A 12,968-nucleotide genomic window follows, 5' to 3' on the forward strand; every position below is an offset into this window, starting at 1 on the left:
TAGTGAATTATTTAAATATTGTAGAAGTTTGTGTGTATGGGAATGTTGATATGTGCTGTATGCATAGTAATATAAACGTACGTGGTATTTAATTACATTGAGTGGCAGAAAGTTTAAGCTCTGGGTTAGAAAATGAATGGGGCGCTGCGGTGGCGGAGATGTTAACTACCTCGCCTGGTATACAGGAGGTCGTAGATTTGATCCCGACCCTGACAATGCCTGCTGTGTATTTGGAGTTTGCATGTTCTCCCCGTGGTCCTGTGGATTTTTCTCCAGGTCCCCCGGTTTTTAAATCCTTTATATTAAGTTCACTTGCTTGCGTGCTTACGACCGTGCAAATCTTTCGGTCGTTTTTTAACCCACTTCCCATGATCCAATTGAGCTGATATTTTGCACACAGACTCGTTGTGCGTGACAATTACTTTTCGTGAAAATTTTTTTCCAAAATTTTACACTTTTTAGGAAAAAAAAAATTATATTTAATTACCAATTGCTTAATGGGGGCATGCAATCATCTGACCCATAGGTGGCAGCCATCTCAAGCCAGAGGACGAGAGGACTCTAGCCGCCACGCATATAAAGGATTTAGAGTGAAAAACTTTGTTTTTACGGGTTAATTTTTTCCCTCCCATATTTAGAATCAAAGTACTTTTTTAGAGTATTTCCCTGCTGTGGACATTTCCACGCGATGATAAGCCTCTTCATTGGGCTATGGTTTGTGGGTGACCAGGTCTCCTCTGATAAAGAGCTACACAGCTTAGTGGAGCCTTTCCTGGTAAAATAAGAAGTTGTTTTTTTTAAAGTTGAAAAGTACGCATGCGAATTACATCGTCATAAGCTATTTATAGAAGAAAGCATGGCGCGTCGTTGCGCAGTTGGGACGATGGACAGGAATAATAACTGGAGTGGCAGCCCAAGGAATGGAATGTGCCCAAGAGGGACCTCCATCAGGGAGATGGAGTGACGATACCAGCGGTCCATGTGCAGGTGCTGGATGCATTTTTTTTGCCTCGCAGGGATCGTAAGAGTTGGCTCTGTCTTGGGGGGGGGGGGGGTGGGAACCCTTCCATCCAGCAGTGGAATTGATCAGAGCTGATAATGGTGGTGGCGATGATAAATGTACGTTCTAGATTCGAAGCTTTCGTGACTGCAAGGATTCATATTCTTAGGTTTTTTCGGTAAAGTCACGTAGGTAAAAAATTTAAATTAATAAAAGTAAAATAAAACAAATTAAAAAATTCACGACGTTTCGGAAGCAACACAAGCCTCCGTCTTCAGGTGGAACCGTCACAGCCACGACACCCCGTATATATTTCTTGCGGTCTCTCATTTACTTGATACAGCTGTCGTGGCTGTGACGGTTCCACCTGAAGACGGAGGCTTGTGTTGCTTCCGAAACGTCGTGAATTTTTTAATTTGTTTTATTTTACTTTTATTTATTAAAATGTTTTACCTACGTGACTTTACCGAAAAAACCTAAGAATATAAATGTACGTGTCGGTATGTATGGGTGTGTGCGCATGTTGGTATGTTTGTGTTCAGGATGGGTGGCTATATATGGGGCATGGTAGTGTGGCGGTAAGGGCCGCTGCGTTATGTTACCCCGGTGACCCAAGTTCAGTGCCCACTGAATATTTGAACCGTTCATGGGCCCTCCTCTCCCTAATCTTGACTCAGCCTTAAATCAGTACCACCTGGCTTGGTGTTTAAATCTCAGAACTGGGCAGGAGACAAATGCGACTGGGTGTGGCGTTGGTGTTGGCCACCCCACAAGGTGCGTTTTTCCGGCAATAATTAGGTCCCTGCTACCTTCTAACAGCCCTTGCTCCGACAGCCTGTTAAAGGCTACACGGGGGAACTTTGTCCTTTTGTGTCCGTGTGTTTCGTATCGCCCTGGTAAGTCGGCAGTAACCTTGTCCCACTTGCAACACATTCTTACAGTGTTCCCCCAAAATGTTGATTGATGTCACATCTGGCACTGGTGCCCTTGAAAAATCTGCAGATGCAAACATTTACAAGTTTACCTCCCAGTTCGGTGCGCAACGGTCGGGGTTGTTGAGATGGGGGTGGGGTGTCCCAAATAAAAATAATGTCTTGGTTTTTCAGTGTTGTTTAGTCGGGAACAGCGTCTGATTACAAAAGTTGGGGATTTTAAGGACAACGTGGGTTCTTTGCGGGGATGGGGTGCCCGGTTGTGGCGCACTCACGGATCGTCGCAGAGGTCCCGCAGTTCGAATCCGAACGGCCGCCCTGGTTACTACCCGCCGCCGGTGCGTGAACCGTTTTGCAATGATTGTAATGAGTTTTTTTAATATATACAAGGCGTCGTTTTCGTGTGAAATTTCACCTCGCGACGCTGCGATGCAAGAGAGAGAAGGTCGTAAGAACGTAAATAATGTAGGTAAGCGCATTCTGACTGACTGGAGGCAGAAATAGGCGAGGTTTTTATACGACACTTCCATACGCCCATAATAGAGTTTTTTTAGGGTTAGATCGCGTAAATGCAAATGTGTTGTTAAACCTGCCACCACGCGACACAGCCAATTAGTGAGGTTCGTCACGTAAACAGAACATGCCAGTTCGTTGCGAGTGTAATGACGACTTGACACTTTCTTGAGATGTTTTTTTATTGAAGACACGTTCACTTGAACCGGCGGAGACCCCACCGCAACAGCCCCGAGTCTCCCACGCATCTCCCTTTTATATGCAGTCCGAGGCCACGCCCCCATTCCCGAACCTTCTCGCTGGATCTAGACGCTCACTCGACCATTCCCAAGCCTTCTAGATCATTCCCGTAGCCACCAGTCCACTCGCACTGCAGGCTGACTCCCTTGTCATTACTTCCCGTAGCCACCAGTCGACTCGCACTGCAAGCTGACTCCCCTGTCATTACCTCACGTGGCCACTAGTCCACTCACACTGCAGGCTGACTCCCTTGTCATTACCTCCCGTAGCCACCAGTCGACTCGCACTGCAAGCTGACTCCCCTGTCATTACCTCCCGTAGCCACCAGTCCACTCGCAGTGCAAGCTGACTCCCCTGTCGTTACCTCCCGTAGCCACCAGTCCACTCGCAGTGCAAGCTGACTCCCCTGTCGTTACCTCCCGTAGCCACCAGTCGACTCGCACTGCAAGCTGACTCCCCTGTCATTACCTCACGTGGCCACTAGTCCACTCACACTGCAGGCTGACTCCCTTGTCATTACCTCCCGTAGCCACCAGTCGACTCGCACTGCAAGCTGACTCCCCTGTCATTACCTCCCGTAGCCACCAGTCCACTCGCAGTGCAAGCTGACTCCCCTGTCGTTACCTCCCGTAGCCACCAGTCCACTCGCAGTGCAAGCTGACTCCCCTGTCGTTACCTCCCGTAGCCACCAGTCGACTCGCACTGCAAGCTGACTCCCCTGTCATTACCTCCCGTAGCCACCAGTCCACTCGTACTGCAGGCTGACTCCCCTGTCATTACCTCCCGTAGCCACCAGTCCACTCGCACTGCAAGCTGACTCCCCTGTCATTACCTCCCGTAGCCACCAGTCCACTCGCAGTGCAAGCTGACTCCCCTGTCGTTACCTCCCGTAGCCACCAGTCGACTCGCACTGCAAGCTGACTCCCCTGTCATTACCTCCCGTAGCCACCAGTCCACTCGTACTGCAGGCTGACTCCCCTGTCATTACCTCCCGTAGCCACCAGTCGACTCGCACTGCAAGCTGACTCCCCTGTCGTTACCTCCCGTAGCCACCAGTCCATTCGTACTGCAAGCTGACTCTGCTGTCATTACCTCCCGTAGCCACCAGTCCTCTCATACTGCAAGCTGACTCCCCTGTCATTACCTCCCGTAGCCACCAGTCCACTCACACTCACAGCTGACTCCCGTCTTTCTCGGATGGCCAAAATCGCGGCCCCAGCGAGTTCGTGAACCTTAGGTCTGACACGTGAACGTGCGTTAAGAATGCGATGGTTACTATTACAACACGCACGAATACTGCGCTGGGCGGGGGGTGGGCGGTGAGCACTTTGATCGCGTCAGGGCGGATACGCGACGGTCGGATATCGCGATACCGCGCCGCATTTAATCGCGTCCTCAACGATTCTGGCCTCCCTTGCGATGATATTATTCACGATGTATTATAATAAGCGAGCTGAATGCAAACATCTCATTGGGGCTTTTACTTGGCTCGGTCCAAGAAGGGATGCTGAATTGATATGTCGGCTTGCCAAGGGATGATTGATTACGAACATTCTAAAGTCGGGCTGCCTCGTATGACCCACATCATTCCCTTTATCGGCGGTCGCATGCCGCGTCGCGCCACGGTAAGTTTTCCAATTGCCAGGCAGCAGAGGTCGCAAGCGGGTTTTGATTCCTTACCCGTACCCGGCCGCACCAGGGTCGCAAACGGGTACCTGTACCCATACCCGGCCGTACCCGTACCCTACCCTACCCGGCCGGGTACGGGTAGGGTACGGGTATCGGGTACCCGATTGCGACCTCTGGGATGAAGCCATGTTGCAGGCGCGTGTGGGTTGATTCTAGGAACTTGAATTGTGAGAAGAGACAAGACGTTGGGAAATGAGTGACAAACGATTTAAAGCTTTCGTGACTGCAGGGATTCATCTTCTTGGTTCTTTCGGTAAAGTCACGTAGAATGGAAATAATAAACTAAAAAAAATGAAACATAATAAAGTAATATAATATAATAAAAAATGTCTTGTTTTTTATTATTATTTTATTATTTCCATTCTACGTGGCTTTACCGAAAGAACCAAGAAGATGAGTGACAAACGGTGACTCACCAGTGACTCACGGCCTACCCGTACCCGGCCGCACCAGGGTCACAAACGGCTACCCGTACCCGGCCAGGTACGGGTAGCCGGGTATCGGGTAGGGTACGAGTATCGGGTACCCGGTTGCGACCTCTGGGATGAAGGCATGTTGCAGGCGCGGGTGGGTTGATTCTAGGAACTTGAATTGTGAGAAGAGACAAGACGTTGGGAAATGAGTGACAAACGGTGACTCACCAGTGACTCACGGCCTACCCGTACCCGGCCACACCAGGGTCCCACACGGCTACCCGTACCACGTCAGGTACGGGTAGCCGGGTATCGGGTAGGGTACGGGTATCGGGTACCCAGTTGCGACCTCTGGGATGAAGCCATGTTGCAGGCGCGGGTGGGTTGATTTTAGGAACTTGAATTGTGAGAAGAGACAAGACGTTGGGAAATGAGTGACAAACGGTGACTCACCAGTGACTCACGGCCTACCCGTACCCGTACCCGGCCGCACCAGGGTCGCAAACGGGTACCCGTACCCGGCCGGGTATGGGTAGCCGGGTATCGGGTAGGGTACGGGTATCGGGTACCCGGTTGCGACCTCTGCCAGGCTATGCACGAAGCGCTGTTGAGGCAGCCGGGGGGGGGATTGGTGGATCGCGATTTTCATCGTAACGGTAGACACGGCGTTTCCCTCGCTCCTGTGCGTTGGTCGTAGTGGTAGGAGTAGTTGGATGCTTTCGAAAGAACAAAGTGGCGCACGAGGAGACGGCCGCCCGGGCGATGCGCTCCGATGCGTTCCTGAAAAGTGCCACGTTAAGCGGAAACGATTTCGCCCGTCAACGATGCGGCGACGATGAGGTAGTTTGCCGTCGAGCGCTCGGAAACTGCACTATAACGGGGCGTGCGTTCCGCGTCGCGCCAAAAGTGCTCCCTCCTGGAATAAGCACCGCCTCATCTTCTTGTTCGTCCATCATAGTTGATGATGACCATGGCACGTTTGTCATTTTGTTGGGTTTTGACGAGTGCGCAGATGGCTGAACAGGCCACTCCGAGCCCGGAGTTCTCTGTGGCACACTGGACAGGTCAGGGAGGATGTAGAGCTCTGAGGTGCAGCCACAAGTCCTCGCTTGGTAGATCTGCGCTGATGGCTCTTCAAGATAGCACAGGAGTTAGATCGCGTTATGTATAAATGTGTCGTAACCCTCCACCACCCGACACGGACAATCAGCAAAAAAAGTGTCACGTTGACAAAAGACAAAATAGTTCACTGCTTTAGCCCACCGGTGTGTTGAAGCGTGAAACCACAACATTTACAAGTTTTGAGTAATAAGGCGATTTAACCCAAAAACGTTGATTATGAATAATATTGGTCGCGAAAGCCTACGGGTTAAATAGCACAGGAGTTTCTCATACTCTCACAGAGGACTGCACCGTCCTGTACTTTTCTTCTCCAGGCAGGTCGGTCCTGTGCTAGGGGTTCCCAGATTTTCAGGACGAATCCAAAGCTCTTCAAGGAAGATTTAAGGGTGTCCTTGTAGCGCTTTTTGGGGCCACCTTGCGCTCGCTTGCCATTCTTCAGCTCGCCAAAGAAGACTTGTTTTGTGGAAGTCTCGCGTAGGTCCTCGTAGCGAACGCACGTCGCGCGGCGAGGACTTGCCGTGCCGCGTGGTTTTTTTCTCGGCACGCATCAAGGTCCCAGCCTCGTGTGAGCAAAATCGCAACAAGCCGGAGGATTCATATTGTTAGTTTTTTTGGTAAAGTCACGTAGGTAAAAAATTAAAATTAGTAAAATTAAATAAAAATAAAATAAAAATCACGACGTTTCAGAGGCAACACAAGCTTCCGTCTTCAGGTGGAACCGTCACAGCCACGCTTGCTGCTGTATCAAGTAGAAAAAAAACCTAAGAATATGAATCCTTGCAGTCACGAAAGCTTCAAATCTAGAATCAAGCATTGGGTGAGGTCGACCGATACCAACTTGCGGAGGTTTTGTAAACAAATCCACTGCTGGATGGAGCCCCGCCCCGCTCCGTGCCCGTTTCAGTTGCGGCGTTTATTTTGATGACCGTGCTTTACCACGCCGCCGGTCGGTCGGTCGGTGGGGTTGACAAATGCGTGGGGGGTGGCGCGGTTGAAGAAGGGGGAGGGGGCAGTGCGCGCAGAACAGGTTCAGAAATAACTCGCCACTGGCGTTAGCCGTGGCGGTAAATCAAGCTCGTGCCACTTGGGTCATATCGGGGCACGCTAACCCACTGTGCCACCACTGCCCCCCCCCCCCCCCAATGTTGATCCGATGTGAAGAAATTTCAATTGGGTTATCACAGTGATCAAGTCGCCTGTGGGAAATGCGAGATGATGTTGCAGAACTAGTTCTGAAGGGGGGGGTGGGTGTGCCACGGTTCATGTTCTTGGTTCTTTCGGTAAAGTCACGTAGAAGGGAAATAATAAAATAATAAAAATAGAACTTCATAAAATACAATTCTCACGACGTTTCGGCCACAATGCAAGCAGCCGTCCTCAGGTGAAGAACAGGTCTGTCGGAAAGACAGCGTCTGAATGGGCACCACCAGGCTTGGCAGCGTATATTTTATTATGTTTTATTTTTATTATTTTATTACTTCCCTTCTACGTGACTTCACCGAAAGAACCAAGAAGATGAATCCCTGCAGTCACGAAAGCTTTAAATCGAAATTTTCTACATTCTCGCCGCCGGAATTTATCCTGAACGACAAAGCGACGGGACAAATTTGCACGCGGTGCATTTTTTTTCTCTCTCGCGCACGGTCAACGGTGACCAGGATGTGCCGTCAATTCTCTCACCGCACTTGAGAACCCGGTTCAACCACAACAACCCGCACCCATCTGCGGGAAGTCCGTGGGTCGGCCTCTATGCGAGTGAACACGGCGGTGAGCGGTGGGCGGTGAGCGGTGAGCACTTGCCCATGCAGGATGTTAAGGCTATACGGGGGATCTTTGTCTTCGTTGATGTGGCCTGTGATGTGGTGGTGGTGGTGGTTGTTGTAAACTGTGTGGATGAGATGGCACCAGTCACTCTGGTAGTCTCCAGTCCTCAACGCGGGTCGAGGAATTGGGAGTTAAGTTCACGGGATCAGTCGCAATGCGTAGTGAGTGTCACTCTCTCGTGTGTGTGTGTGTACGCTATGTTGAACTTCTTTCGCCCCGTACGTAGCCAGACGTGCCGGTCGGAGGTGCGGGGGAAGGACCGCTTAACATTGTACACTGCCCGGAGCACAGGTTGTTTTGGGTTGGATCGCGTTAATATAAATGCCATCTCGTTAAACCCGTCACCACCCGACACTGCCAATTAGTGAGGTTTGTCACGCAAACAGAACACACCGCACCAGATACTCATTTGAGGCCGAGTCGACCTAGGGGAGGCCCGGGACCGGTTAAGTTGAATCGTCCGCGGTGTTGGCTGCGAGCGCGTACGTACCCCGGCGTGTGCGTGCCCTGGCACACGCGTGCGGGCGTTAGCGTGCGGCGCGGTGGGGCCGTGTGTGAGACCTCATTGCGTAATTTGTGTCGGCAGGTACATTAGCTGGCAAAGCTTGACTCCGGTGCCCTAATCCAATCGGGGATTTGCACTCAATTTGTCGCTTTAACCCTCTCCGTGCGTTGTTGGGGGTTTCTGTCACGGTTTTGTTGTGTTCCTGTCAGAGGTCGCAACCGGGTACCCGATACCCGTACCCTACCCGTACCCGGCCGGGTACGGGTAGGCCGTGAGTCACTGGTGAATAACTGTTTGTCACTCATTTCCCAACGTCTTGTCTCTTCTCACAATTCAAGTTCCTAAAATCAACCCACCCGCGCCTGCAACATGGCTTCATCCCAGAGGTCGCAACCGGGTACCCGATACCCGTACCCTACCCGTACCCGGCTACCCGTACCCAGCCGGGTACGGGTAGGCCGTGAGTCACTGGTGAGTCACCGTTTGTCACTCATTTCCCAACGTCTTGTGTCTCTTCTCACAATTCATGTTCCTAGAATCAACCCACCCACGCCTGCAACAAGGCTTCATCCCAGAGGTCGCAATCGGGTACCCGATACCCGTACCCTACCCGTACCCGGCCGGGTACGGGTAGGGTACGGGTACGGCCGGGTACGGGTACGGGTACCCGTTTGCGACCCTGGTGCGGCCGGGTACGGGTAAGGAATCAAAACCCGTTTGCGACCTCTGGTTCCTGTCCTCCCGTGAGACTTGAGACAAAAGGTGTCCATGGAGAATCCGCGTTGTCTCCTAGTCACGACGACGGTGAGACTGATCCTAATTCGAGACGCCCATCCTGAGACCCGCTCTCAAGGCACCGTGCTTGAGACGACCACCCACTCTCAGAGAGTGGGGAAAAGGGCAGCCCTCTACTGCGTGGGCCAGAGGTCATTCGACGAAGGCGTCTCAAAAGTTAGCTCCGTGCGGTCGGCTTCCGCGTGAGGCCCTTCTCCGTACACGCAGAGGCCCCCTGCGGTCATTCCGCCAAATAAATTAATCTCAGACTACGATGATGGCACAATCGGTGTTCGTGATTGTGAAAAGTTTAACACGTAGGCTTTCGCGACCAATATCCGTAGTACAGTTTTTTTTGGGTTGGATCGCGTGAGTATATTAATGTGTGGTTGAACCCACCACCACCCGGCAGAGGTCGCAACCGGGTACCCGATACCCGTACCCTACCCGATACCCGGCTACCCGTACCCAGCCGGGTACGGGTACCCCTTTGCGATCCTGGTGCGGCCAGGTACGGGTAGGCCGTGAGTCACTGGTAAGTCACCATTTGTCACTCATTTCCCAACGTCTTGTCTCTTCTCACAATTCAAGTTCCTAGAATCAACCCACCCGCGCCTGCAACATGGCTTCATCCCAGAGGTCACAATCGGGTACCCGATACCCGGCCGGGTACGGGTATCGGGTAGGGCACGGGTACCCGTTTGCGACCCTGGTGCGGCCGGGTACGGGTAAGGAATCAAAACCCGTCTGCCACCACCCGACCACAGCCAATTGGGAAGGTTTGTGTCGCGTAGATGGAACGTGGCAGTTTAACACGTCGGCTTTCGCGACCAGTATCATTCATAATAAAGGTTTTTTGAGTTGGATCGCGTTATTTAAAAATGCGTCGCAACCATGGCAATTCGTTACTATAGTACAGCACTAACCGGTTGTGTGTTGGAGAGCCAAGCTAGAACATTTACAATCAGAGTACGATGTTTCGCCAGTAATTACAACTGGCTTCTCCACACACATATGGCTGTCGCCTGGCGAAATGTCACGATACTGAGATTGTAAACGTTGTGGCTTTGCTCTCCAACACACAACCGGTGTTGCTGTACTAGTGTAGTGACATAGAATGGTCACTACTGTGTCGGCCTGTACGAGGGCTGCGGGCCCCAAGGGGGTGCCTGGGGGGCACGTGCTGGAGGGATCCGGACCTTCCCAGAGGTGGGGGAAGTGAGGCGTGTCCTGGGAAGGGAGGCGTGGCCTGGAGAGAGCCAGCCACGCCGGGGCGGAGCGGGCCACGCCAAACCAGATATAAGCGTGGTGTGAACGCAGAGCGAGGCTGTTGTACTGTACTCCAAAGTGAAGACATCATCGGTCGTCAAGTCCCGAGTCGTCGTCCTGGGCCAGGCAGGCCGTTGCCTGCCTGGTCCAGTCTGTGTCGTGTTCCAGAGTGTTAGTGAGTTGAGGAAGGTGGTCACCACCTTATGTACAGTGTTATATTACTTACCGTTTAATAAATAGTGTTGCCTCCAAGCCGTGTGTGTGTGCACCTAATTCGGTCTTACTACACTAGTGACGAATTGGCACGTTCCGTTTACATGACAACCCTTACTAGTTGGCCGTGTCGGGTGGTGGCGGGTGTAACGACACATTTATATCCATGCTACAGGTTTATTGGATTAGATCGCGTAAAAATATAAATGTGTCGTCAAAGCCGTTCTGTTGACGTGACAACGCTTCCCATGTTGGCCGTGTCGGGTGGTGGCGGCTTTAGCGACACATTTCTATATTCACGCCACCTAACCCCAAAACAAAACTTGTACTATTGTAGGGGTGTTACGGGAGGGCAAACAAACGCACAAGGGGTGTTTGCGCCCGCACGCGTAAGGGTGCCGACATTCACGTCCGCAACGATTAGCCGGCGCTGTGATCCCCCACGGGCCCCACCCCTCGGGGGGGAGTTGCTATATAAGGCGGGGAGCAGAGGTCGCAACCGGGTACCCGATACCCGTACCCTACCCGATACCCGGCTACCCGTACCCGGCCGGGTACGGGTACCCGTTTGCGACCCTGGTGCGGCCGGGTACGGGTAGGCCGTGAGTCACTGGTGAGTCACCGTGATTGTCACTCATTTCCCAACGTCTTGTCTCTTCTCACAATTCAAGTTCCTAGAATCAACCCACCCGCGCCTGCAAACATGGCTTCATCCCAGAGGTCGCAATCAGGTACCCGATACCCGTACCGTACCCGGCCGGGTACGGGGGTAGGGTAGGGTACGGGTATGGCCGGGTACGGGTACCCATTTGCGACCCTGGTGCGGCCGGGTACGGGTAAGGAATCAAAACCCGTTTGCGACCTCTGGCGGGGAGCCGGTGAGCTCGGGGTTCAGTGTTCAGCTTAACCAGCGAAGAGCGAAGACCGGCTAGATAGGCCCTGGGACTCCCCTGACTCGCTGTCCTTCTAAGGACCGACCAGGGCAAGCCAGCGGCGCGGCCCCGAGAGCCCAGAGCCGATGCTCTTGTAAGAGCCGGTCTGGTAGGCTAAGGGTGCCGAGATCCTAGCTTCGACCAGAGCTGGATCGGCTAGCCTCTCCTAGCTCTCGAGTGGAGGATCTGGGAGCAGACTAGCCGGGCTAGCGTCTAGCGGTGTCACCCTGTTAGACGGGTGAAGGGGCCGTTACCCCTTCAAGTGTTGTGTTCTGTCCGTTGTTTGAATAAATACGTTGTCTACGTCTCCTTGAACGCACTGCACTATTACGAATTGTGAAAAGTAACAAGTAGAACTTGCTTCTGTTCGTGCGTCCAATTGTCGGTGACGTTGCCCGCCCGCGATCCCTTCAACCTGACCCCCGCAGAGACCTCCAATCAAGTGGGTGCTCCCATGAGCGCCCAGTCTCCTCACTCAACGATGAGCTCCCCGCCGCCCCTGGCTCACGGAGGGGGAGGGATGGGGGGCTCGAGGGGGATGGGGGGCCTGGGCGGAGGAGGCAGCGGGGCCGGAGGAGGACCCATGAACGGCCTGGGGTCCCCGTACCCCGTCATCAGCTCCTCCGGGCTGGGGTCACCCATCATCACTCCGCAGGGGCTGGGCTACGGCAGCGGCGGCATCGGCAACCCACAGGTGCGGCGTCGGTCGTATTGGGGGGGGGGGGGGGGGTGCGGTGGTGGTGGTCATGATTGTGGTTGGTGGTGGTGATGATTGTGGTGATGGTAGTATTGTGGTGGTGGTGATGGTAGCAGTAGTGGTTGGTGGTAATGATTGTGATGATGACGGTGGTGGTGGTCATTATTGTGGTTGGTGGTGGTGATGGTAGCAGTAGTGGTTGGTGGTAATGATTGTGGTGATTGTGGTGATTGTGGTGATTGTGATGACGGTGGTGGTGCTGATTGTGGTGATGGTAGCATTGCGGTGTTGAGGATGATAGCAGTAGTGGTTGGTAGTAATGATTGTGATTACGGTGGTGGTGGTGGTGATTGTGGTGATTGTGGTGATGGTAGCATTGTGGTGTTGAGGATGATAGCAGTAGTGGTTGGTAGTAATGATTGTGATTACGGTGGTGGTGGTGGTGGTGATTGTGGTGATGGTAGTATTGTGGTGTAGAGGATGGTAGTGGTTGGTGGTAATGATTGTGATGACGACGGTGGTGGTGATTGTGATGATTGTGGTGATGGTGGTGGTGATGATTGTGGTGATGGTAGCATTGTGATGTTGAGGATGTTAGCAGTAGTGGTTGGTAGTAATAATTGTGATGATGACGATGGTGGTGGTGATGATGATGGCGGTGTTGGTGATGATTGTGGTGATGGTAGCATTGTGGTGTTGAGGATGGTTGTAGTAGTGGTGGTGGTGGTGGGGACTTACACAGGTACTCGGTGGTTAGCCCCGCAATATTTACATGAACTTATCCGTCTTTCTACTCCCAATGAGGTCCCTGACATCATCGAATCCTTCTCTAAGTCCACCGAGAT

At 52.6% G+C, this 12,968-nt stretch overlaps 1 protein-coding gene across 5 annotated transcripts in view; it reads left to right on the forward strand.

The window, feature by feature from the left end:
• Window positions 1-12,968, forward strand: part of LOC144741233 (retinoic acid receptor RXR-alpha-B-like) — a 37,029-nt gene that overhangs the window by 7,716 nt on the left and 16,345 nt on the right. For all 5 annotated transcript variants that reach the window (XM_078623835.1, XM_078623837.1, XM_078623836.1 and 2 more), the window contains exon 2: window positions 11,855-12,120. In XM_078623835.1, coding sequence (XP_078479961.1) covers window positions 11,855-12,120 — 266 coding nt within the window. The remainder of the gene's footprint in view (window positions 1-11,854; window positions 12,121-12,968) is intronic.

This window comes from Lampetra planeri, unplaced genomic scaffold (genome assembly GCF_965212315.1).
Source record: "Lampetra planeri unplaced genomic scaffold, kcLamPlan1.2.h2 scaffold_482, whole genome shotgun sequence".
Lineage (NCBI taxonomy): Eukaryota > Metazoa > Chordata > Hyperoartia > Petromyzontiformes > Petromyzontidae > Lampetra > Lampetra planeri.